Below are 23,601 nucleotides of genomic sequence, written 5' to 3' on the forward strand. Positions count from 1 at the left end.
ATCAGTAACATTGTGCATTATAAATTATTCAGCCAGATACGCCATCATTCCTGTAGCTTTAGAATGAGAAAGTTCATTACAACCTGCCTTCTGCCTTTCAGGACCTGTGGCTACACATACCCATTCACCCACCTCAGCTTTAGTATCCCATTGCGTTATTTAGCTTGGGAAAAAGTTTTCTGCATCATTTCCAGGTAAAATCACCTTCGTTTATAGCTCAGAAAATTCTATATTGGCCATGTGTGTAGGAGCAAGTTGAAGACAACAGACAGAGCAAAGCACTGTGCTTAGATAAGCATCAAAAAAGGCTGCACCAGGGACTGAGATTAAGCTGTTTAATACAGCCAATAATCACAGCGCACCTGTAGGTAGAGAGCTTGTCACTTTGAAGAGAGTGAACAGAAAGTAGTGGCGAGGGGGAGGGCAAGCTGAGGGCTCGATTCTTTCCTTGCAGGGTGGCCAAGTCTTCAGCTGGCACCGACCCACAGAATGCATATGGAAGAGAATGACACTGGCAGAATGCCAGGTCTTGAATGAGCAAAAACAGAGGTTGTGCCATTCTCCAAATACGATCCAACAAGAGTCTGGGATCTCCAGGCTACCATCCTACTGGGCAAAAATTATGCAGCCTTCCTTTAACATACCCATTCATTACTGTTTCTCAGTTGCCACTGTCGAAATTCTTCCTCCCCCCTCCCCATTACGGCCAAACACATGCTTCCTACGGCACATCTATCGCCTAGTCATCCCAAGAAAGCATGTCACATCCATGGCCATCTCAGCCCCTGCCCAAACTTTACTGAAAGGACCAGGCGACCACTGAAAAATCATCATTGGGATTTTTTTAATGTAATGGCTTTTAAAATGCAGCCTTTAAAATGGTTTACAAGGACCAATAAAGAAGAAAAAGAAAAAAAAAGAATGATCCTTACACATCCTTGAAACACCACCACATTGTAATTGTACACCCAACACACATCAGCCATCAGGTCTGTCAATACAAATTTCTAAATATAGTCTTTTACTGCCTCCTTAAGGAAGAATTGCAAGCCACTGTTTTATGCATTCAACTTGTGTAGCTGCCAGAATTCATTTGGGTAAGGCAGGAATTCCAGAACAGATGACATTCCAGACAGATCGATGTTCAAAACAGCAACTGGCGTCCCATAGAGGGATATAAATAAGATAGCAGATGGGCCAATACATAACAAGAGTATTTACAATTTAGACAGTTCTGTTTCAAAATCTTCGGCAACCCACTGACTGGGTGAAATGAACTTGGTGACTGTAATTCTGTTGACAACCTACCCACCATCCCCCTCCAGAAAGTGAAAGAGACAGGACTGTCCCAGAACTGGAATTGCACCAACTCCAAGGTAAATTGTGACTCAGATAGGGAAGCTGTTCAGGGTCAGAGAGGTACCCAGCAGAGGATTTTGCAGAAGTGCACTAAAGGGCATTTCAGATTAGTGAAGGGTGACAGACTGCAACATCTATTCCCAGACCAGATAAAGCAGAGGAGACAGAAGCTTAAACTTCACACACATCTTTCAGCATGCGCGCATCATCTTCCACTTGGAGACAACCCCTAACTACAGATAAAAAGAGATTTCGGTCTGCACAGCCAAGTCCATGACTTCTTCCTAATGCTGGCATTCAGGTCGTCACAACTCATGTCCCAGAGGGATTAATTTTGAAAATACCTGCTACAATTACTCTTACAACTTTGCACTGAATTGCTTTTCATCCTCCAAACACTTTGTAATGTCCAACTGAATTTTTTAATTGAACAGTGACAAAACAAGAGGTGAATTTTCCAGCCTCTTGGATTTATCTACCAGAAAATACCAAAGCTTCACACTTGTGCAGTATTTACACATCATAGTGGGGAAAATGGAATTACATTAGCTGAAATGCATTTAATACTTGTAATGTTCAGATATAATATCTGGATATCTATCCAAATATTGTCAACCCATGGAAATAAAACCCAGGCTGTACACACTATGAAATACTGAATACATTTCTACCACTGTAATTTTTTTTCCCCAAGAAAAATATTCAGGGCATTACAACACAATTTTTCAGAACCTCTTATGAACTTTATCACATACCAGTCAGAATACAGCTGTAACACAATATACCCAGATCACAGCGTCCTATAGCATCTGCCCTTAGCAGCACTGTTGTAGGGGAAATAACCCTGAATTTTGCCTCCAAAAAGGATATAGGTAATTTGAAGATCCTGACATGCTGACTATGCTCTTCATCTTTATGCCATTCTCCTCTGAAGGAAGGTGCCTACCCTCCTCTTAGGATACCGCCCTAAAGCAGTCTTCCCTGGCTAGCCCTTAAAGACAATGAGGTTTGAATTATGTGTATTGAACTATTAAACTAAGAATTAGTTACGAGTCATTTGCTTTTGAGTAAGAAGATGAGATCTGTGCAGTATTTCGGTGTCTATTTTGGAGACCAGTATTTAGCAACAGACACTTCAGAACAGGTCTGCTGGCAGGGTGGGGCAAAGGTGGCAGTTACCCCGGAACCCAGCAATTCAAAGGAGCTTGGAGATCCCGGCTACTGCTGCAACAGCGGTGGCCGAAGCACTGGGCCCATTAGGCACTGACAGTCGGGCTGCAGTCCGGGCAGCACCAAGGGCTGAATGCCCCCAGCCCCGCCCCTTCCACCCAATGCCTGCCCCTTCCGGGGGCACAGAGCCAGGGTTCCCCCACACCTTGCCCCATAGTGGATGTTGACCCTGCTGCTTCAGAGCCAAATATTTATAGCAAGTTAACCAGGGCTATTTTTTCAGCAAAAACTGGACATGCTCTTAGGACTAACGCAAAAGGCAAAGCCTCGGAGTTCTAATATGGCAACTGAAATTCTGTTCTGCTAAATGAACTAAGAGCCTGATGCTGCTGGCCCTTAAATATAGTCTCTGACAAACTAGAAGTCTGCTTTACCACCAAACCCCTCACCCAAGGCACCATTACCCCAAATGGAAGCAGGTCATTTACACTGAAGAGCCCCCAAGCATTATTTTAGACAAAAAGGACTTGTTTGAAGTGGCCTGCCCTCACTTTTTCCACTCACTGGACCTACTGCAGAGTTTTAACAACAGGTGTCTTCAGTAAGGTGCTGACCAGCTGGAAAAATGAGACCTACTGTATACTCCATTGGACACTCCCATTCCTATTGCTTTATATGCTTCATCCTTTGCTGCTAGAGACAGTCAAACACATGCTTCACCCCCTCTACCTGCAAGAGTAGCATAGCCCGCATACGCATCAGTGGGAACAATGCATGGGTCCCAAGAAGAAAACAGCTCCTGTGGTGGGTTCTCTTTGCGCTCGGTCTCCAATTTTGATTATAAAACTCAGTCCCATATTTGAACCTCCTGGAGATCTTTTAGCGTTTAAGGAGCAAACTTTGCACACAGCCCAGTATCCAACTAAAAACTGAATGTAGAAAGAGTCTCCGTGGGTTGTATGAAAAAGTTATCCACACTCTGAAAATCTTTAGAATGAACCTGTGGGATCAGTGGAACAACACAGTTTTCTGATATGGAAAATAGAAATAACACAACTTAAACAGTCGGTGAGTCTCTAGGAGTTGGAATTTAAAGGGGGGCACTAAATCCCTATGAATCCATGATAAGAGCTAAGGGCTGGTGCCTCCAGTCCCTTGGGAAGATTGCACTGTGACTCACTCCTCTCCAGCCGGGAGATTGTCTTCAATCCGCTTGACAAATTTCATCCGTATTTCTGTGACGCCATCTCCTTTTAATGTATCCTGGACAAATTTCACATCCACGGCCATCTGAACCTAGAGGAGGAGAGGAAAATCAAGAGGAACCAGTTGTGAAGTTAGACTAAGAGCTTCCCAGTTAGCTTAAGATAGTGCACCCAGGACATGAGACAGGTCATAGCATTCCACATCATTCCCAAACCTCTCAACAAGAGCAACGGCTGGGATTCCCTTGAGAGCTCTGGAGTAGCAGGTGGGCTCATGGCTCCAGCTTCAGCAAAGCAGCCAGGCAGAACCCCAGCCATACTGGGATGGTTCAGTGGGATCCCCACCTTGTCCATGCTAGGTCATCAGGCAGGACTCTGGCCATTCCAACATGGCGCATGAGGGTGGGGCAAACAGTCAGCTGGTATAATTTTATCCATTTACTGGTTACTTACATCCCTACTTCAAGGTGGAGACAGAGTTACGAACTCAACACAGAGGCTTTCCTTTGGACAATACCAACCGTCTCCTCCAGCTCTACTTCGCTTTTGAAATAGATTCACAGCCAGAGGAAAATGAAGACTTTTTCAAAGGGGTTGAAACGTCTGCAGAAAGCTCCATGTTTTCATTTCCAGCCAAGACCTCCACAGCTCCACCACCCATCCTATGAGAAAAGTGAAGCCTCACCATTTCCAGGGCTCCTCGCAGCACCCCACACAAGAGGTTGGAGTAAATAAGAGATGAGTGGTTATCAGGCAGCTCCACAAAGTCCACCAGGGGGTTATTTTCCAAGATGAGGGAGAACTCATCGCCTGCTGGGCTCCAGTTGGTGATGCTCGGGGTGATGCCCAGGTACATTTTAAATGCTACCTATTGAATTACATGGAGCAGAGATGAGCAAGTGACCCAAATAGCAATATTTACGCATGGACTTGTTCAAAGAATCTGAAAGAGCTTTGGAAACATTTACTGAGGAAATCTGGTCCTTGCTCCCACTGAAAGTTAATAGGAGCCAGGCACTTAACTTACGTTGGTGCTTTGGAAAATCTAATTCAAAGCCTCACACCAGCCTTGTGAGTAGGTTAATTATATCCCCTCCTCACGGGTGGGGAAATTAGGGGAAGCAATATTCCCACTTAAGGGGAGAAATCCAAGAACACTATCTGAATCAGATTTTGTCGGTTCAGAGAAGTTTCAATTTTTTAGGTTAGTTCTCCCCGTATTTAGGAAACTCTAACGATTTCAGTCTCTCTAGTTGAGTTCAACTACCAAGGAGACACAAGATACACGCATTTAATCAGCTAACTGAGAAGACAATGGAAATAACATTGACTAGTAAATTAATAGATAAGGGATGGGGGGGGACAGGACACATGACTGCAGAGCTGCAGCAGGGTTAGGTCCCAGGAGCTAATCCCGCTGTGGCTCTGCCTTTTAAATGTATTAAGAACCACCTTTTACATTTAAAAGGCTGAAGCACAGCCTGCTACGCCTCTGCCTCCCCTGCCCTCCATGGAGATGGTGCTAGGGACGAACCAGCTTTTAAACCTGCTCCCCCCCCCTTGCTGTCTCTCTCTGATAGAGGTAGCAGGGGGGGAAGCAACTAGAAGAGTCACCAGTCGACTATCCAACAAGCATATGCTTACTGAATAGTCGACTAGTCGCTTACATCCCTACTCTGCATGAGTCATTTTAACAATCCATGAACAGCCTGGATATGGTACTGGGACACAGCAACACAACCAGCATTAATAAAGGCTTGCAAGGCTGTATGTGGATAATTACCTTCGCAATAACATCTGCAGTTTCCCGGAAGTCATGGCATCTTCCTACATTGGACCGGGCCAGAAAATCTTCTATTAACCGAACTCCTATGTTGTAGCCCCTGTCAATGCATCAAACAGCAACAAACTAGAGAATCGTAACAGCACAGTTCAGCTTTAGAAAGAGGTTCTAAATCCATGCAATAAAGCTGTTCTCTGAAATTAGGTATGTCAGGAGATACCAGAAAAGGGAAAATATTTTGTTTTAAATTACGAATAGCCACCAATGGACAGCATTTAGTCTGCCATTTGGGTTGGGTGCAGAACATATCAGAAATTTGCACTGTTCTGTCTTACTACAAACTTCAGTTCCCAAGAGAGTCAAAGCCCAACATGTTCACTTACATTTTGTCAAGCTGTTTGTTGACATCTTCATCATTCTCATAATCTTTACACAGCTGAGTGACCAAAGCTCCATAGGTCAGAGTGAAAAGCTCAGAGCTCTAAACAGATTGAAAAGGAATTTACCATGAGCTAGGCAGAAAATCCCTGCATACTTTTGGATTTTGTTCCCACCATTACTTGGGTTGGCCTGGAGAGGGGGCCAGAAAGCTTCTGTCTCAAAGGAATCAATTACTGAGCCAACTCTGCATAAGTCCCAAAGTCCATATTTTAAAGACATTTTAATCTTACTGGAAACACAGAAAACTTCAGTATATTTTAAAATGTCTAAGATGCTGCTCAAAGGTGACAAGTTGACAGCCCCAAAGATAAAATCCTCCATCTCCAGCGTAGGAAGAACACAGGGAGAGACAAAGTACATTCCCGGACCCTCAACCCAGTACACACTGCACTCCCCGCTAATGTGTCCCAGTCCTGACCTGAAGGAGTCATACTTAGGGCTGCTCAGTCTCCCCTGTCCTTAGCCTCTTTGGAGGACTGCCAATTAGCGTGTCTACATTATGAGCAGCACATCCCATTAAGAACTAGAATTAGGCTTCCAAATCTCTTCATACAGGTCACCAAATAACACTTAACATTGCAATTAGGGCAGTAAAAGGTTAGTTGGTAACCGGTAAACATTAGGCTTACTGGAATGTTTACTGGGTAACAGGTTAACCAAAACTGCTAGCCATGCCAGGCCATAGCAGCCCCGGCTATGTGGGGACGGCTGGCCAGACTCCATCTGCCACCCTGACATGGGCAGAGCTACATGGCAGATGGGTGGGACTCTTGCCATGGGCAGGTTGGCTTGGTGCAGCACCCACCATGCCTGCCCCAAAGACCCAACAGGACTGCAGCCCTGCGTAGACCCTCCACCCTGGCTGCCCTGCACCAGCATACCAACAGTTAACCTGTTAAAGGATATAATTTTAATAGTTTAACCAGTTAACTATTTTGATCTGTATTTATATCCCTAATTGCAATAATTTACAACTACTAGCAATCTGAGCAAGATTTGGACTGGTGGCCTAAAAGCCCTCAATCTCTGCAATCCATATGTAACCCGTGTCATGTTTCCACTATATTTCTCAAATTCCACATGCTGTTCCCTTCACTAGGGCACAGAATACCCCACATACATCAACTGTCCCCCCCCCCCCAATATCCTGGTTACATCCCAGCCACCAAAGGTGATTTGTCCACAGCACATAATTTAGCACAAAAGACCATATCTGCTCACAAGGACCAGGACTGGAACAGCAGGTCAGGACTGAAGTACATTGTTAGACCTATGCAATGCCTCTGCACCCATTATGCCCAATACTAATCAAGATTTTGTTTTCTTTCATAAATGCCAGAATCATACAAAAGATGAATAGAAGAACAGATGATCTCTCATAGTTGCTACCATGATATTTCCTGTATCTGAAGTGATTAAGACATGGTTGGTGTTCTCAGTAGCCATTAAACAGAATACCAATTACAAATTAATCCTCTTCTAAATGCTGAAAAATAAAAGCAAACAATCTACAAAGTTCAATTTTCACATTATCTGAAATCAAAGTCATTACTCGAGGAGACATATTACTTTAAGACTTTTACTTTCATTTTTGCAGCTGTTAGAAATATCATGGAAATTCTAGTCTCAGATTAAGAAGCCTATCACCTACCATGAGATGCATAGATGCAGAAGGTGAAATGAATGGCAAATACCAATACTACAGAATGAAAGCAGCAGGCAGGCAGAAAAGAAGGGAAAAGAGACAACGTCAGAGTTAAGTGAGACACACTGATCACACTGCATTCTGAATAAGTTCACACACAGCCAAGTCTGAAATACAGGAAGGAATCACTCCCATGCGGCAACAATCAATGAGCAAAATTTGGATTTGTTAGAAGTTCAGGGGTATTCTATCCTGTCGTTAAGATCTAGTGTTAATTAAGAAGGTTAACAAGTGGAGAGAATACACACTTAGGATCTCCTGTGTGGTTAGAAGAGAATCAGAAAAAACAGCAGGAAAGCCACTAGAATTACAGCTCCAGACAGCTTGCTGTGATTCTGTTTAGTATTCACAACGCTAAATTCTTCCTTGAAAGTTAAAGATGAAGATGCTCTCAGTTTATGTTATTCAAAAATGACAAGAAAGAAGCAAAATGCAGGACAATGTAGCACTTTAAGACAAGAAAGAAGTTTCCTTTAACTCAACTTGTCTAGTCAGGAACCTGGCAAAGAATTTAACAAACATGCAAAAAGGTTAAATTATTAAGGAATCAAGTTTACTTAGTGAAGTCACATGCCTGGCAGCTGCACAGAACAGTGGGTGAATACAAGAGAAAATCCAGTGGTTACCAGTTTCCAAGCTGTTTAAATTAACTGCATAATGTCATCAAGCTCTCATCTACTGCGATCAATCTGAAAGATACATACAGGAGCCCACAACTGAAAGGAAGAGGCTGAGGCTAGAGGATGCCATTTAGTAATGTTCCAATGTTACAATCAATGAATACATACAATTTAAAAATACCTATGGTCACAGAGTTCTGACTTGTAAGATCAATTCTTGGTTAAGTAATTTGATTCTGTCCAGAACAGGGGTGGGCAATAATCTTTGACAGGGGGCCACTCCAAGATTTTGGAAAGTGGTCAAGGGTGGGACTTTTCCATGATATTGATGGAGAAGGTGCGGTGTGTGGGATGGAGGCTGGGTGCAGAAAGGGGCTTGAGGTAAGGGATTGGAGTGCAGGAGGAAGAATGGAGTCTGGGAGGGAGTTTGGGTGAAGGAAGCACTTGTGACCTAGGGAAAGAGACTGGGGTACAGGGTTTTTGAATGTGCCCTAGGGAAGGGGACTGGGGTGCAGGAATTTGGTTTGTAATCTAGGGTAAAAAGGGATTGTGATCTGGGCATGGGATTTGGGTGCCAGATGTGGGGGGGGGGTAATGGGTGCAGGAGGGGGGGGAAGAGAGTTTGTGTATGTTGAGTGAGGGAGAGGGGGCAGAGGGATGGGGAAGAGAGGGGCTGGAGTGCCAGAGGCAGGCTCTGGCCAGGAGACTTACCAGCCAGCAGCCCAACCAGCCTACTTGCCTGCCTGCAGAGCTAAATGCTTGAAGTTTCTCAGTCACCCTGCCTGCCCCATACCTGCACAGGCTGCCTGGCCCAGAAGGGAGAGAGCTAGTGTTTCGTGGCTGCCTGTTATTCAAACAAGCAGCTCCCATTGGCCAGTTTCTGGCCAGAAGCTGGCCAATGGGATTGGGCTGGGGGCAGGAGTTAACGCCTGAAGCCTTCCTCCCCCAGTTATTAAAGAGAAACAGCCACACAGGCACTTTTCTGAGCAGTGTGCAGGGCTGCAGGACAAGCAGGGGAGCCTGCCTGGGGCTCCCCATAGCATCCACGGGCCGGATCTGGTGGTTTGGTGAGCAGGCCATATTTTGCCCAGGCCTGGTCTAGCAGCTTTACAGCAGGTACCTTTTTTTTTTTATTTCATTCTCATTTATATAGGAAAGCACAGTAAACTAATCATTAATCTAAGTTTATTTGGCCTTTTGTACAACCTTCAATACCATAATATTATTGTGGTAACAAGAGTGTCTGAATGCTCATTAAATACATCCAATGCCTTAAACACAAAAGCCATGTCCAAACAAGGAAAATGGAGTCTGTGGCGGACAATGAGGATCTGCAATGGAGGGAGTTTAATTACTGAGTACAGACAAAGTAAATTCCACATCTGTGCCCACTGCTGAGCACTTCAAGCTGAGCTGCACCAGATACTCATCCCAGTGTAGAAAAGACCCAATAGAGAGAAAAAATTAATTAATGAAGTTCTCTTAGTCAACAGGCCACAGTCACTTATGATTTAATGGAGTTAATACAACAAGGATGGATGCGTTTGACTCTATTCATCTTAGTGTTGAACTTTAAGCTCTATAACTTTGCTCCTCATATCTTCCACACGCCTAGGTTCATCTAGAGTGACAACATGGAATAAGATTAGACAGACAAGACACAGATGTGGCACGAGCATGCCTGAAAGGCAGTGTGTGGTATGTACTGTGCAGTTAAAAAACACATCTATAAACATAAAACAAAGATAGATGAAGAGCAGGAAGACTAAGGAAGCCAGAGTTTTGCAACATTGTTACATTCCACATTACTTCAGTTCCCTTTACTCTGGGTGTTGCTCTGTGAATTAGCTGTGGTTTCAGACTGATAATTCCACACCTAAACACCAACACAAGACCCTAATATTAGGCTGATAGAACAGCCACCATTGTCAGACAATGCTAAATTCCTAATGCACTGGGGAGACAATGCAGGGATCGGAGGCAGATATTCAAGGCATGACAATGTTATCTGAGCTACAGGGTCACTGTTCTGTGACGTAGGCTCTTTCCTATAGGCACACAGGCATCCAGTGCATCTGGACACTAGTCAGAAAAAACAACAACAGGGGCTCACCCCTGCAAACCCAACGGCCCAGGACACCCTCCCACCCACACCACCTAACGGCCCAGGACACCCTCCCACACACGCACACAAACATGCACCCAACGGCCTGAGACACCCTCCCCTCCCCCAAACACGCGCACAGACATACCCCACAGCCCAGGACACCCTCCAACACACACAAATGCACACACACATATACCCCCCAACAGCCTGGGACACCCCCCCACATACCCTCCATGGCCTAAAACACCCCCTCCCGCCCACAGCTCGGGACAACCCCCACCCACCCATATACCCCCAAAGGCAAGGGACAACCCCCTCCCCCCCACGGCCCGGGACACCCCTCCGCGCCCAAACACACCCCTCCCCCCACGGCCCGGGACACCCCTCCCCGCCCAAACACACCCCTCCCCCCACGGCCCGGGACACCCCTCCCCGCCCAAACACACCCCTCCCCCCACGGCCCGGGACACCCCTCCCCCCACGGCCCGGGACACCCCTCCCCTCCAGACACACCCCTCCCCCCACGGCCCGGGACACCCCTCCCCTCCAGACACACCCCTCCCCCCCAGACACACCCCTCCCCCCACGGTCCGGGACACACACCCCCGACACATCCCCCCCACGGCCGGGGACACCCCTCCCCCCTCGGCTCCTCCCGCCCCCGGTACCATTTTCTTGCTCTCGGTGCCCCGGCTGGCCTGGCGCGACATCCTGCCCGGCGCGGCCCAGCGCCTCCGCCCGCCCTGCCAGCAGCCTCCCGCAGCGCCTGGGCTGGGCCTGGCGGGGGGTGTGACGGGAGCTGGAGTCCTCTCGGCGCCGCGCGGCCTCCGCCCAACCAGGCCGCTCCGCCTGGAGAACTACCGCCTCCACAATGCACTGCGCACCCCCGGGGCATGCTGGGAACGAGAGGTGAGGGAGAGACACACGCACACACACAGAAGTACCAATCCCAGCACGCCCTGCGAGATCAGGGCTGGCGCAGACTACAATTCCCAGCATGCCCTGAGAGGGCTCAGGGTGGAAGAACTACAACTCCCAGCATGCCCCGGGACTGAGCTCCTGGCCTCTAGATGGCGCTCCAGGTGCAGGCTAGTGGAGGAGCAATTGCATCCCATGTGGCCGTCCTGACCTGAGGTGGCGCCCAGGGACTGCACATTGCCTGGCCTGGGTACTGAGGCAGAACCATCTCCTTGGCATGGGAGTGGGGCATGGCCTGCTGGCATTCCTGGCTGCAACATCCATGGAGTGAGGGCACAGAGTTATCTGGCTCCTGGCTGGGATTGCACTCTGGCAGGCTAGCTGGGTGAGCCTCAGCGAGGAGGGTGCAGATGGTTCCTGTCTTGCTGAGGGAGGGTGTCTCATTTTTTTCCATGGGAAACCCTGCCACCCTGAACTATTTGCTGCTAACTTAACATACAGATGCAAAATGCTCACAGAGAAAACCAGCTGTGCAGCCTCTCCCGTGCTCTAGTCTCACACAGTAACTTGCCCTCTCATGCAAGCTACGCTAGCAGACGTTGGCCAGCGTGTTTACATTCCTGTTGCTGCCAATGTCATTCTTGCAACTGGTTAGAGGCAACTCACAAAAAGAGTGTGGGGGTTTGTTTGCAGTTGAATCTGAAACATGGATTGGAGTCCTCAAAGTGCAAAGGCTGGTTTCTGTTACTTAAAGAACAACATGTAAAACGTGTCAGTGTCGCCTTGATACATAGGGCCAGCCAAATGAGAGAGCAAACTTAAATGCAAGCGTTCCCGTGGGAGAACAGAGTGGGGAAGCAGAGGGACTGAGTGGGTCCAAGGTTGGGGGGATGGAAGGGGAATGGAAATTGGAAGACAGCAGGGCATGAGCTGGAAAAGCACAGCTGGAAAGCATAAGATCAGAGAACTGGGAGAAGTGAAGGAACAAGTCCAGGAGAGCTTTGAAGACTAGGAGGCCCATCTGGAAATGGGTTTGGAAACTGACAGGAAATATAAACTTTCCTTTTTGTTGCTGAATATGCCCTTGTATGGTATAACATTCAGCTCAGAAAAGCTACAGGGGACAGAAGTGAAAGTGACATCATAGATTCACTTCAATCCAGACCTGCTTCTAAACATACAGACTCGCCGCGCCTCTTTTCCCATGTGCTTCGTTCCTCATCTGCATCCCCCCTACAATACCAATCCTAGGACCTTCCCAGCTCTACCAATGCACCTTATTCCTGGCTTGGAACTCCAATCATTGCTCCAGCCCTGGCTCTCCTTGAGCAGAGACTAGATACATCAGGCCAAGCTCTTCGTTGGAGTTGCAGTATGAAGTTTGACAATAGGCTAGGACCCCACAGACATTTGAACTTGTGACCTGAGCTAGCAATTGGAGTGTGACTTCTCAGAAATGAAAGGCTGGTTTATTCATCTATTTCCTGAAATTGCTTCATAGCCCCTGGAGTTCAGAAAATAGAATTAACTCTGTCACATGCCACGGCCAAATAATATCCCTGCAGAGGTCATTGTCTGCAGGATGCCCTGAAACAAAGCAGCCAACTGCATTCAGTACCCTATCACAAAGTATTTGTTGGGTGATACATGCCATGTGTGTTATTTGGCCAGCATTGGGTGCCCACATTCTCCATACCACATGCTAACAGACTGTAGCTGGCTCATTTGTGTTATTTGTGTTAATACTGCACCGTGGTGACAGCATCTAAGGGCCTTCTGTTTGTTATGCGATAACATGGTATGTGTTATCTCGTGGAGAAATGGTGCTTCAGCTTATGCCAGGGCTGCTGGGCACCTCTCTGAATTCTTTGCAGAGATTGTGTCACTTAGTTGAGTATTTCACGCCTAGAAATCTGATTCTGCAAAATGAAAGTTTCACCAAAATTAATCTGACCAGACATGTTGCTGTCAGTTTGTATAATGATACAACGGCAGTCCCATTTTCTTTGAGCAGTCAGTTAGAACAATAATCTGTTCAGCATTAGTTTTCTCTTAGCTGAGTTGAAGTCTACCTCTCTGCCTACTAGAGCCATGTTGTCTGGATCACTTCCACCTGCTTACCAAAGTCTGACTGCTTACCAAAGTCATGGGCACAGACTAACTTGGCTACTCCCTGAAGCTCCTTAGATGTGTTAGATACTCAGCAGATGGAATGGTATTTTGCGTGTTGTCATCAACTTGATTTGTGATCCAACCCCAGCTCGGTTTGTTTTAAATGTAGGGACAGTGAAATACGGTCACCAATGTTTGTAATGTTGTGGGAATACAGAAAAGCAGGACTGTGCTAAATCTGTGCCAAAAGGAAGGGCTCACCATTAGCATAGGGAACCTTGCTAAGCAAGGACTTGACTTTCAGGTGCTTGTGGGGAGCAGGAGGAGGGAAAGTTATTCTGGTCAGGAGGTTGCATAGTCTCCCTTATCTGGATTGGTTTGGCCGCCCCCCTTTACAGACATACATACCTGCCTACTTACTATTCAATGAACAGAGCTAAATAGGCATCTTCAAGAGTCTTTCTTATGTTAATTGTAATGTAGTTGCATTTCTTCTACCCTGCTTGCTAAGAGATGAAATCGCTGGGAGCTGACATCTTTTGAGGCTGATGGGCAGAAGTCAGAGCCAAGACGTGGATGGTGACTGAGAACCAGCAGGGAAGCTGTGTGACAAGTGGTCAGCAAAGCGTTGGCGGAGAGGTGTCATGAGTGGCCAGCAGGGCGGTGGCAGAGAGCAGTGAGTAGTGGATGGTGAGGGACCAGCAAAGTGAGTAAGATGCTTCCTTACGTCCCCCCACTCAGATGAGAGGTGAACTCTGCGGATGAGCCTCAGAACCCTGGATCTGTTCCGACCCAGGGAAGCCACCGTGAGTGGGGTGCAGAGAAGGGTTGGGCATGTGAAGGGGACATTTACATTGCTGGACTTACGAACCTGAGAGGAAAAGGACACTGCCCAACCAACTCGCGGTGGGACTTTGACTCTTGGTTTTGTACATGAATCTTGTTTGTGGGGTTCTCCCAAATTAATGCCATGCTACTTCCCTCCCTGTTATTAAGTTTCTTTTCTACACTCCGACTCTGTGCTTGCGAGTGGGGAAGCATTGCTTCTCGGAGGCACCCAGGGGTGGTCTGTGAATTTCCCAGGTTGCAGGATAGGAGTTTGAGCCCTTTCTTTATTGGCTGGCTGCCAAGGAACTGCTAGATATTGAACTCAGCCCTGGCTTCTGCTGGCTTAACCTGGCAAAAGGGTTATAAAGTAACATCCGGGTTTTAAACGTGAGTGGTGGGTGAAGCTGCTGCTTGGTTGGGGTGAGCTCCCCAGCCAAACTCTTCTGCTACTGCCCATACTCCACCTCTGTACTGACCCCCCACTCTGCCCAGGCCCCGTGCACTCCCCACTGTCTCCCTTTTCTCTTCCCTCCCACTCCCTGCGCACCCCCTTGCAGACAAATCCCTGTGCCCAAATGAAGCGATAATATTTGAAGGAACAACCCCACTCTTCTACCATTTCTTTCTAAAGAAAATAGGAGCATGTTTTCCATTGCCTGCCAGATGGACACGCAAAGCACTATTGAAAAGCACTAAATCTGGGAATAAAAAATGTTAGTCACAGGGTTTTTTTATATGCCCTGAGGTTTGTCAAAGATTTATGTGCAAAAACTTTGGAGTAAAGATAAGTCAGCTGTCCTGCTGAATACAATATTAAATAATAAGAAATACACGATGCAGCTCTTCTCTGTTTTACATTTTCTTAATCAGTATTGCTAAGCTGGTTTTATATTTTAAATGTACTCATAAGCCTTCATGAAGTAATCATTCCAGATTACTTACATATTTAACTCATTGAAACAAAGACATTAAACATAATCAGTCACAGACATTTAGTGTGTTCATAACAATGTCCATTGCTTTTAGAAAAAGGGAACACTAATTTACTCTGTAATCTCCATAACAGTAGATGTGTTTGTGAACTGTCACCAACTTTAAAAAATGCGTTTCCAGATATTTTAGCCATAACAAAGGACTTTATATTTTACTAAGGTACTGATTTTGCTAGAGGGTTCTCTTAAAACTAGTTAATCAAATAGGCAGAAGTGAAGAAAGGGAAAACATTTGGAAGAAAAGGGTCTGTGTCCCTTTAAAAGCTCTCTTAAAGGGAGAGTTGGAGTAGGAGTGAAGAGAGAAAGATTACGTTTACAGGGATGGACAGAAAAGTCTTTAGTCTTTAAAGCAGGGTGGGGAACCTTGTTTGGGTCGGGGTCACTCACCCACTGAAAAATCATTTGGGGGTCGCACACAAGTGAGAAGCAGTTAAAAAACCTCACTGCTGTGGCCCCTGACCGAGAAGGAGAAAGACACTCCCCACTTTCTCCCCACATACACCGAAGCCTAGAGGGCCCAGACTAGTAGATTTTATGTAGTCTAACCCTACGAGGAGACTTCGCCAAAGGATTAATGCCCACAAAACAGATATCAGACAAGATCACAAAAAAAAAACAGTTTCTTGCCATTTTAACCAGAAAGGACACTGTCTCAATGACTTAATCACCTGCATTCTGCTACAAAGACCTTTTACATCTGCACTTGAAAGGGAATCCTCTGAACTGTCATTCATGTTAAAATTCGACACTCTCCGAGAAGGAACGAACAAACACTCAAACTATCTTACCCATTACCAAGATAGCTTCCCCAATTATCACCTCTAATACCATTAGCTCACAAACATCCCACTCTCCCCACCTCTAATATCATCAATTCACAGACACTTACCTTCCTTCCTCCCCCCCCCCCCCGCATCCCCCTCCTGTTCTGAAATGTGATTTGTCCTTTTCCTATGTGTTCATTTTTTTTAATTGTATCCTTTGGTATATATGGTTGTGACTATTTTCTTCCACTATTTGATCTGAAGAAGTGGGTCTGGCCCACGAAAGCTCATCATCTAATAAACCATCTTGTTAGTCTTTAAAGTGCTACATTGTCCTGCATTTTGCTTCACCTACAAGGAGACAGTGGGATGGGAAGGGGGGCTGGAGGGCCAGCGTGGGCTCCCCAATGCTGGAAGGAGCCCCAAGCCTTGGGGGCCAGATCCAGGCAAGCTAGTGACCACATCTGGCCCCTAGGCCTTAGGTTCCCCACCCCTGCTTTAATGTGCCATGGGACTCAGCTCGGTTGATGGAAGAATTAACTATGTAAGTCCCGGCTTGACAAAGCCCTGGCTGGGTTGGTTTAGCTGGGATTGGTCCTGCCTTGGGCAGGGGGCTGGACTTGATGGCCTTCTAAGGTCTCTTCCAGCTCTATGGTTCTATGATTCTGTGTCGCTCTGGGATGGAGGGGTTGACGTGGCTGCATCGACCTAACTTTCCATTACAGACCGGCCTCAGGGATCATTTAGTGAGAATAAAGGGATCCGAATCCGGCCCTCTCACTGTGGCAAGCCAAGCCTATTCTTGCAGTCGCTCAGACTCTTGTTTGTCAAAGCGCCTCGCCCACAAAAGTACCTCCTGCCCCACCGCCCTTGGCATGGGCCCTGTTGTAACACTTAAAGGAAAACAATTGTGGGGGCCCTGCAGAGGAAAGGGGGGACAGGTGCCCAGCTGTTTGTCCTGACACCAGTGGAATAACAGGAAGTTCTGTTGTAACAATGATACCTAAGGCCGTGGGAGAGTAAAATGCTTTCTGGGCAGCTGGGGAAGACACAGAGGCGTCCTGAGAGAAATCAGTAGCTGGTTTTATGCCTACAGAGAGAGAGAGAGACGGATACTTGACTGCAGCAGAAACACAATGGTCTATCAGACACACACAATAGTCTATAGACACACACCTCTCAAAGGTTTCTCATGAGGTCATGATAGCCACAGAGACAAAGCTTTCATGGTGGCTATTCTCAGGAGGGCCCTGAGAGGTGTGTGTGGTGGAACTCTATTAATTGTTTTCCTGTGTTGCTTTGTACAGAGATATCTGGGCCACTAGGTCCCACACTCAACTGTGTGGCTTTGAGAAAGCCACTTCACGTCTCAGTCCCTCTCCCCGACCCTTGAAATGTGATTAGTAACACTTGCCTGCCACAAAGGTACTGTGAGAGCAGTGTTCCCTCTAATTTTTTCCATCTGTGTGCAGGATAAATTTTATTCGGTGCAGATGTGCACCACCAGTAGAAACACACGGTGCCGGCTGTGGGCGTCTGCAGGCACTCTGCTAATCATCTGGGCGCCATTTGAATCTCTCCTGTGTGCCCTCCCCACCCCGCCTCCAGCGCTCCGTTTACAGGGAACACTGTGAGAGAGGTTGCTGATGAATTTCGCAAGGCATTCTGGGGCCCTTGTCAGGTACCCAAGCAAGCTGAGGATAGGTGTGCTCGTTAATTTCCCTGCAACAGCTCCTCCCGCTCAGGGCGGGTCTCAGACCCTGAAGCTGTCACTCTTCTTCGTAGCGCTAGGCGATTTCACCAGAGCTCAAAGCCCCAGCAGAGTGTCTAGTGGAAGGGCCATTTCTAGGCTGGTCGGAGAGGCTTGCTGAAGCAGCCGCGTTCTCAGGGACAAACCTGGGGTGCTGGCCATAGCTAGGGGATGGACGCTCAGCCGAAGAGAAGGCAGAGCGACAGACAGAACCCTTTTGTTCTGGAAAGCAGAGACACACGTTCTCCTTTCCTCACAGACTTCGGCTGCGCCGGCCTGGTGCACAGAGCAGATGGAAGCTCCAGAAGCCAAGGCTAGGGGCAGATACATTTATTTCAATTCCAGCTTCAGACACCCTAGCTACGTTTTTGCTGCATGGAAAGCCGGGCAACCTGGGACGTGTTCGCTACTCTGCAGCAGACTTACTGGGTGCCCTTGGGCAAGTCACTGCCTTGCTCTGGGCTTCAGTCTTCCCATCTGTAAAATGGGGGATACTGATACTTCAGAAAGGTGTGGGAAGTTTCAGTTGCTGGGATCACTGCAAAGGAGGGATGCAAAATCCCATGTTATGTTTAACTGGTTAACTGATTAAACAGGGGTGGGCAGGCTGGAGCGGCCCCCGTTTAATCATTTAAGCAGTAGCGGGGGGCCTCATTTAATCAGTTAACCTGCAGCAGGCAGGAGGGGCCTGCCGGCTCCTAGCCTGAGGGAGGCAAGAGCCCTCTCTCCCCCCACAACCTGCTGCCATTTCTGCCCCCTGCCAAGCTGCCGACTCCCAGCCCGTGCAGGTTAACCGTTACCCAGTAAGCATCACCCGTTTAGGGTTAAGGGTGATGCTTACCCAGTCACCTGTTCACATCCCTATTGCAAAGGGCTTGGAGACCAGCTGGAGTACCAAGTGGCGTGCCATACAAGGTGTCCCAGAGAGCTGGAACAGTAACGCATCTGTGCTCTGGATTGAATCTAAAATACAAAGGCTATTGACTCTGCATCCAAGTTCTGGAGAGTGTTGGATCAAACAGCTGTTGGGACAGTTAGAAGGCAGCTCCGTCAATGTCGGTTTGGCACCCCTCAGACAAGTTTGTCTTCATGCCAGCAGTCAGAGTGGCTTGTGCATCTGACATCCAAATTACAAAGCAGTTGTAGCTATTTTTCTCCCTGGGCTTTTTTGTTCCTGGAGTCTGCAGGGGAGTTAAACTAACTATTGTGACATGATTGTGACTGCTAAGAATAGTACCCCTTTAACTTACAGACATGAGAGCTGAGCTGTTTTCTTGCAATTACTAATGTTCCTTGTGATATATTCCAGGCGTCTCTTTCAAATTAAGTCAAGATGGCAATCCTTCAGAGTCCCAATTTCAAACACGGCCAGCACATACCCAACCAACTCTGCAAACCCTCCTCCGTGCCCACAGAGTTTAAATGACATGTTTGCCTGATAAATAGTATTGAAAGGGAAATTACTAAATATAGGTCCCTATTCATTAAACATTGAAAAATTCCCTCAAAGATGCCTGTGCAGACAGGTTGTGTTCTCAGTCCTCCAGTGTTTTTTCTACGTCTCCTGTTACACATTCAGAGCATGATTAATATTGAAAAATGTCAAGGGTTTTATGTGCATCCATAAAGCATGTATGAGCAAAAAAGTGAATTTATAGGCAAGTGGGCCTGAGCCTAGCGCAGTGTTTTTCAACCTTTTTTTATAAAGTACCCCTTTAAAAATATATATATATAAGTACCCCCAGTAGCTACAGTTTTCAGACACACACAAAAATTTTCTACCATTGCAACACATTGTTTTAAACAACTTACTCGTAGCCGGGCAGGCGATGAAATTTTTGGGTGTAAAAAGTACAAAAATAATAAAGTGCTGTAAAACTTAAAACAAAAATTCAGTTTTCTCCAAATTTCAGTGGTGTTGACGTACCCCCCCCCCGACTTCTCTCGAGTACCCCAAGGGTACTCGTACCCCTGGTTGAGAAACACTCGCCTAGAGCAATGCACACTGCTGTCAGAAATCTCTCTGGTAGGTTCTTCCTGTCAGTGTCCCCAAGGAAGATTCTCCAAATGTAAAACGTCTTCTCACATTTTCAGTTTTTCAACAAGTATGTCATGATTAAAAAGATGTGATAAAAATAATTAAAAAAAATCAAACTAAATCCCTCAAGGCCAAGAGATCCCAGGCGAATAAATCTCTAGATCTCACCAAGTTGGCTCCCTTCTGAACAGACGCCCTCACACCGAGAGACCAATGACATTCAGCCACATGTCTGCCACCCGGAGCCCCAGAAGTGGGTACATTTCAGACTCGTGGATGATCTGGATCACGGGGTGGTTTGCCCCCTCGGCAAGTTTGCGGATGACATGAAGCTGGGAGGAGAGGTAGATACGCTGGTGGGTAGAGGTAGGATCTATAATGACCTAGACCAGTGGTCACCAACCAATAGATCAGGATCGACTGGTAGATCTTGGCGCCTCTGACGGGTGATCTTGACTGGTTTGGCCAAGAGGCTATCAAGTGCCAGCACTTCAGCTGCTCCTCCTCCCGCTGCTGCTTGTCTTCTTCCCTTTGCTATTGTGCCCACCCCCATCCACCCCCCAGGGAGCCTTCTGCTTGCTGGGCAGGGAAGGGAAGGGAGAGGAGGGGGCGCAGATGTCAGGATGCCCATTCTTCCACCCTGTATTCTATCTCCACAGAAAAAGGAGGGAACACAACAGGGCTTGGAATGGGGGGAATTTCCTGGCTGCTTTTGAGAGTGGTACAGGGCCAGGGCAGGGGTGAACCTTCCTTAGCCCCACTGCACCCCCACCCAAGAGCCACCTGAGGTAAGCAGTGTCCATCTGGAGCCTGCTCCAAACCCATGCCCCTGTCACGAACCTCCTCCTGCACTCCAAGCCCCTGCCCTAGCCCTGAGCCACCTAGACCCAAACTCCCTTACAGAGCCTGTACCCTGAACACCCCCCCTCCTGCACCCCAATTCCCTGCCCCTGGCTCAGCTCAGAGCCCCCCTCACGTTCCACATCCCTTAGCCCAAGTCCAGAGCCTGTGCCCCAACCCTCTGCCCCTTCCTGGTGAAAGGGAGGGAGAATACGGGAGGGAGAAAAAGAGGACCGAGTGAGCAGGGTCAGGACCTCGGAGAAGGGGCAGGAAGGAGGCGGGGCAAGAGTATTTGCGTTTGAGGTAGATCTTACATTGCACTTCAATTGAAAAAGTGACCTTGTGGTTAAACAGGTTGGAGACCCCTGACCTAGAGAAATTGGGGGACTGGGCCAAAAGAAATCTGATAAAGTTCAACAAGGACGAGTACAGAGTCCTGCACCTGGGACGGAAGAATCCCAAGTACTGTGACAGGCTGGGGACGGACTGGCTAAGTAGCAGTTGTGAGGAAAGCGCCTGGGAATTACAGTAGATGAGAAGCTGGATACGAGTCACCAGTTGGCCCTCGTAGCCAAGAAAGTTAATGGCATATTGGGCTGCATTGGTAGGACCAGTGCCAGCAGACTGAGGGAAGACTGAGTGATTATTCTCCTCTATTCTGCACAGGGGAGGTCTCATCTGGAGTTTTGCATCCCGTCTGGGGGATGAGAAAGTCCAATGGAGGGCAACAAAAATGATTGGGGGCAGGAGCACAGGACGTATGAGGAGAGACAAAGGGAACTGTCTGCAGAAGAGAAGAGTGAGGGGGGATTTGAGAGCAGCCTTCAACTTCCTGAAGGGGGGGTTCCAAAGAGGATGGAGAGAGGCTGTTCTCAGTGGTAGTCCTCTCTTCCCGGGGCATCTTGCATCCTGAACCCCGCACCCCCGACCCCACCCCAGAGCAATGATTTAAACGAAGAAAAACAAAGATGAATTGAGGTAAGGCTGTGACCAGCGCTGGGTAAATCTTCTAGTAGTTTATAAAATGCCTTGGAATCCATCTGTTCATGTAAATGGTTACTGTTTTTCTCGCAGTAAATTTGCTTAAAGTTAACGGTTGCCTAAGCTAGCCCTATATTTCCCACACTTCCCAACCACAAATGCTCTCACATGCCTTTCCGACAAGATAAAGCCAAACAAGCAATTCTTCTCAGCAGTCACCCTCCCAGTCCAAGCCTTGAGAAGCAAAGCCTGCACCAGATGAAACTAGCAAGGGAAACACGGAGCTAATAGTCCATGTGATCCCCTTATAAAGACCCATTAGCCTACAGCGACTAGTTTCAACCTACAGAGACCAAGAAATTCATAGTGAAGGTTGAAATTGTGCCAGGAATTCTACAGTAGGCATTCTTAGCTGATATGGTCAACTTAAGGAATACAGTGCTTATGCATTTAGTGCCTGTGAGTAGGGTTGTCAGATACTTTCACAAAAAATCCCGAACATGGGGGAAAAAAACCCCCACAGGAGACCAAACTGGTCGAGCAAAAAAAGGTCACTGCGCCTTTAAATCTACACACTCCCCGCTCCCCACACCAAACACGGCTGGGGAGGAATGTCCCTGCATCCAGTATTTTCTGGGTTGTTTTTACCTAACAGGGGCCACAAATACTGGACTGTCTGGGTGAAAACCGGACACCTGGCACCACACCGGGCCAGAAGAGAGGGAGTCCCACCCCCCGCCTCACTGGGCATGCTCCAAGGGCTGGGGCAGTATAAAAGGGAGCAGCTCAGCTCAGTCTGACCTGAACACTGGAGGAGAAGGGCCTCCTGTGGGAGCTCCAGAGATACCCCAGCCAGAGAACCAGATGATGGGACTAGGAGACTGCCAGTGCTGGAGGAGCCCCAGGGATAGGCAGGTGCTGCAGAACTGGAGGACCTGGAGGCCACATGGAGTGTCCCCATGCTGACACTGACAGGAAGTGAGCCAAAGAGTGTGCAGGAGTGGTACCTCCCACCCAAGAGAGCATGGCATGTTGCAGTTGGATTCCCTGCTGAGTGAGTGTTGTAGCACTCTGCCATTCATAGGGCCCTAGGTCAGGGCCCAGTGGAGTAGGGTGGGCCCGGACCTCCCCTACTGTGGCTGCTGCTTCAAACTATTGATTCTAGCCATTAGGCTGTGCTGCCCTGAACTGAGGATTATCCTTATTGATTCTAGCCATTAGGCTGTGGTGCCCTGAATTCTAGGGCTGTGTTATAGACTGTGGCCACTGGGTTGCACCACCTTTGGATGATGCGTATTTGCAATGTGACAGTGTCTTGTTAACCAGTCAACCTGTGGAACTCCTTGCCAGAGGATGCTGTGAAGGCCAGGACTTTAACAGGGTTCAAAAAAGAGCTAGATAGCCATTGATGGATCTAACCTCCATGAATCTATTAGCCATGATGGACAAGGAGGGTGTCCCTAGCCTCTGTTTGTCAGAGGCTGGGAATGGGTGACAGGGGAGGGATCAGTTGATGATTACCTGTTCTGTACAATCACTCTAGAGCTGTGGTTCTCAACTGGTGGTCCATGGGAACATTGTCCAAAGTCACCCAGCGTGGGAAGGCACCAAAAATCTGTTAGTAAGAAATAAATTTCCAACCAAAATGTTCGTTGTCTGTTCAAAAAGGAGGTGGCCCACGAAAATTTTTTGATTGGCCTGGTGGTCCGTGGACTGAAACGAGTTGAGAACCACTGATGTAGGGCACCTGGCATTGGCCACTGTCGGAGATGGATTTGGTCTGATGCAGTATGGCCACTCTTATGTTTGGATGTTAGCCTGGTCTGGGACAGTGGGGGTGGGGCTCAGAGAAAGGTGGTTGTTTTTTCTAATGGATATGTCTTACTGACGCTCTCGTGTTCCTTGCGGTGTTTCAGCCATGAGATGAATTTGTTACATCCCTGGTTCTGCCCTTTAATCGGGCATCAAATCTCTTCTGGTTGGATCCC

The 23,601-nt window shown here is 47.6% G+C and overlaps 2 protein-coding genes across 2 annotated transcripts in view; one reads left to right on the forward strand and one right to left on the reverse strand.

Moving 5' to 3' along the window:
- Nucleotides 1-827: 827 nt before the first annotated feature.
- Nucleotides 828-11,249, reverse strand: TRAPPC3 (trafficking protein particle complex subunit 3). The gene is made up of 5 exons (XM_075909186.1): nucleotides 11,059-11,249; nucleotides 5,901-5,998; nucleotides 5,518-5,617; nucleotides 4,420-4,602; nucleotides 828-3,825 (listed from the first exon to the last, which is right to left on the reverse strand). Exons 1-5 carry the CDS (start codon nucleotides 11,098-11,100, stop codon nucleotides 3,706-3,708), a joined length of 543 nt encoding a protein of 180 aa, XP_075765301.1. The 5' UTR covers nucleotides 11,101-11,249; the 3' UTR covers nucleotides 828-3,705.
- An 11,378-nt stretch (nucleotides 11,250-22,627) lies between these two features.
- LOC102460867 (angiopoietin-2-like) overlaps nucleotides 22,628-23,601 on the forward strand; it is a 47,276-nt gene continuing 46,302 nt past the window's right edge. Inside the window, exon 1 of the mRNA XM_075908604.1 lies at nucleotides 22,628-22,667. Within this exon, the coding sequence (XP_075764719.1) occupies nucleotides 22,643-22,667 (25 nt within the window). The 5' untranslated portion in view covers nucleotides 22,628-22,642. The remainder of the gene's footprint in view (nucleotides 22,668-23,601) is intronic.

The sequence above is a fragment of the Pelodiscus sinensis genome, chromosome 25 (assembly GCF_049634645.1).
Source record: "Pelodiscus sinensis isolate JC-2024 chromosome 25, ASM4963464v1, whole genome shotgun sequence".
In the NCBI taxonomy this organism is placed as follows: Eukaryota; Metazoa; Chordata; order Testudines; family Trionychidae; genus Pelodiscus; species Pelodiscus sinensis.

Excerpts from the sequence above, each read along its gene's own strand:
- TRAPPC3 (XM_075909186.1), bottom strand. The coding sequence starts at position 11,100 with ATGTCGCGCCAGGCCAGCCGGGGCACCGAGAGCAAGAAAATG. Across the intron at positions 5,999-11,058 it reads GCACCGAGAGCAAGAAAATG|AGCTCTGAGCTTTTCACTCT; the intron begins GTACCGGGGGCG and ends CAATCTGTTTAG. Across the intron at positions 5,618-5,900 it reads AACAAACAGCTTGACAAAAT|GGGCTACAACATAGGAGTTC; the intron begins GTAAGTGAACAT and ends ATGCATTGACAG.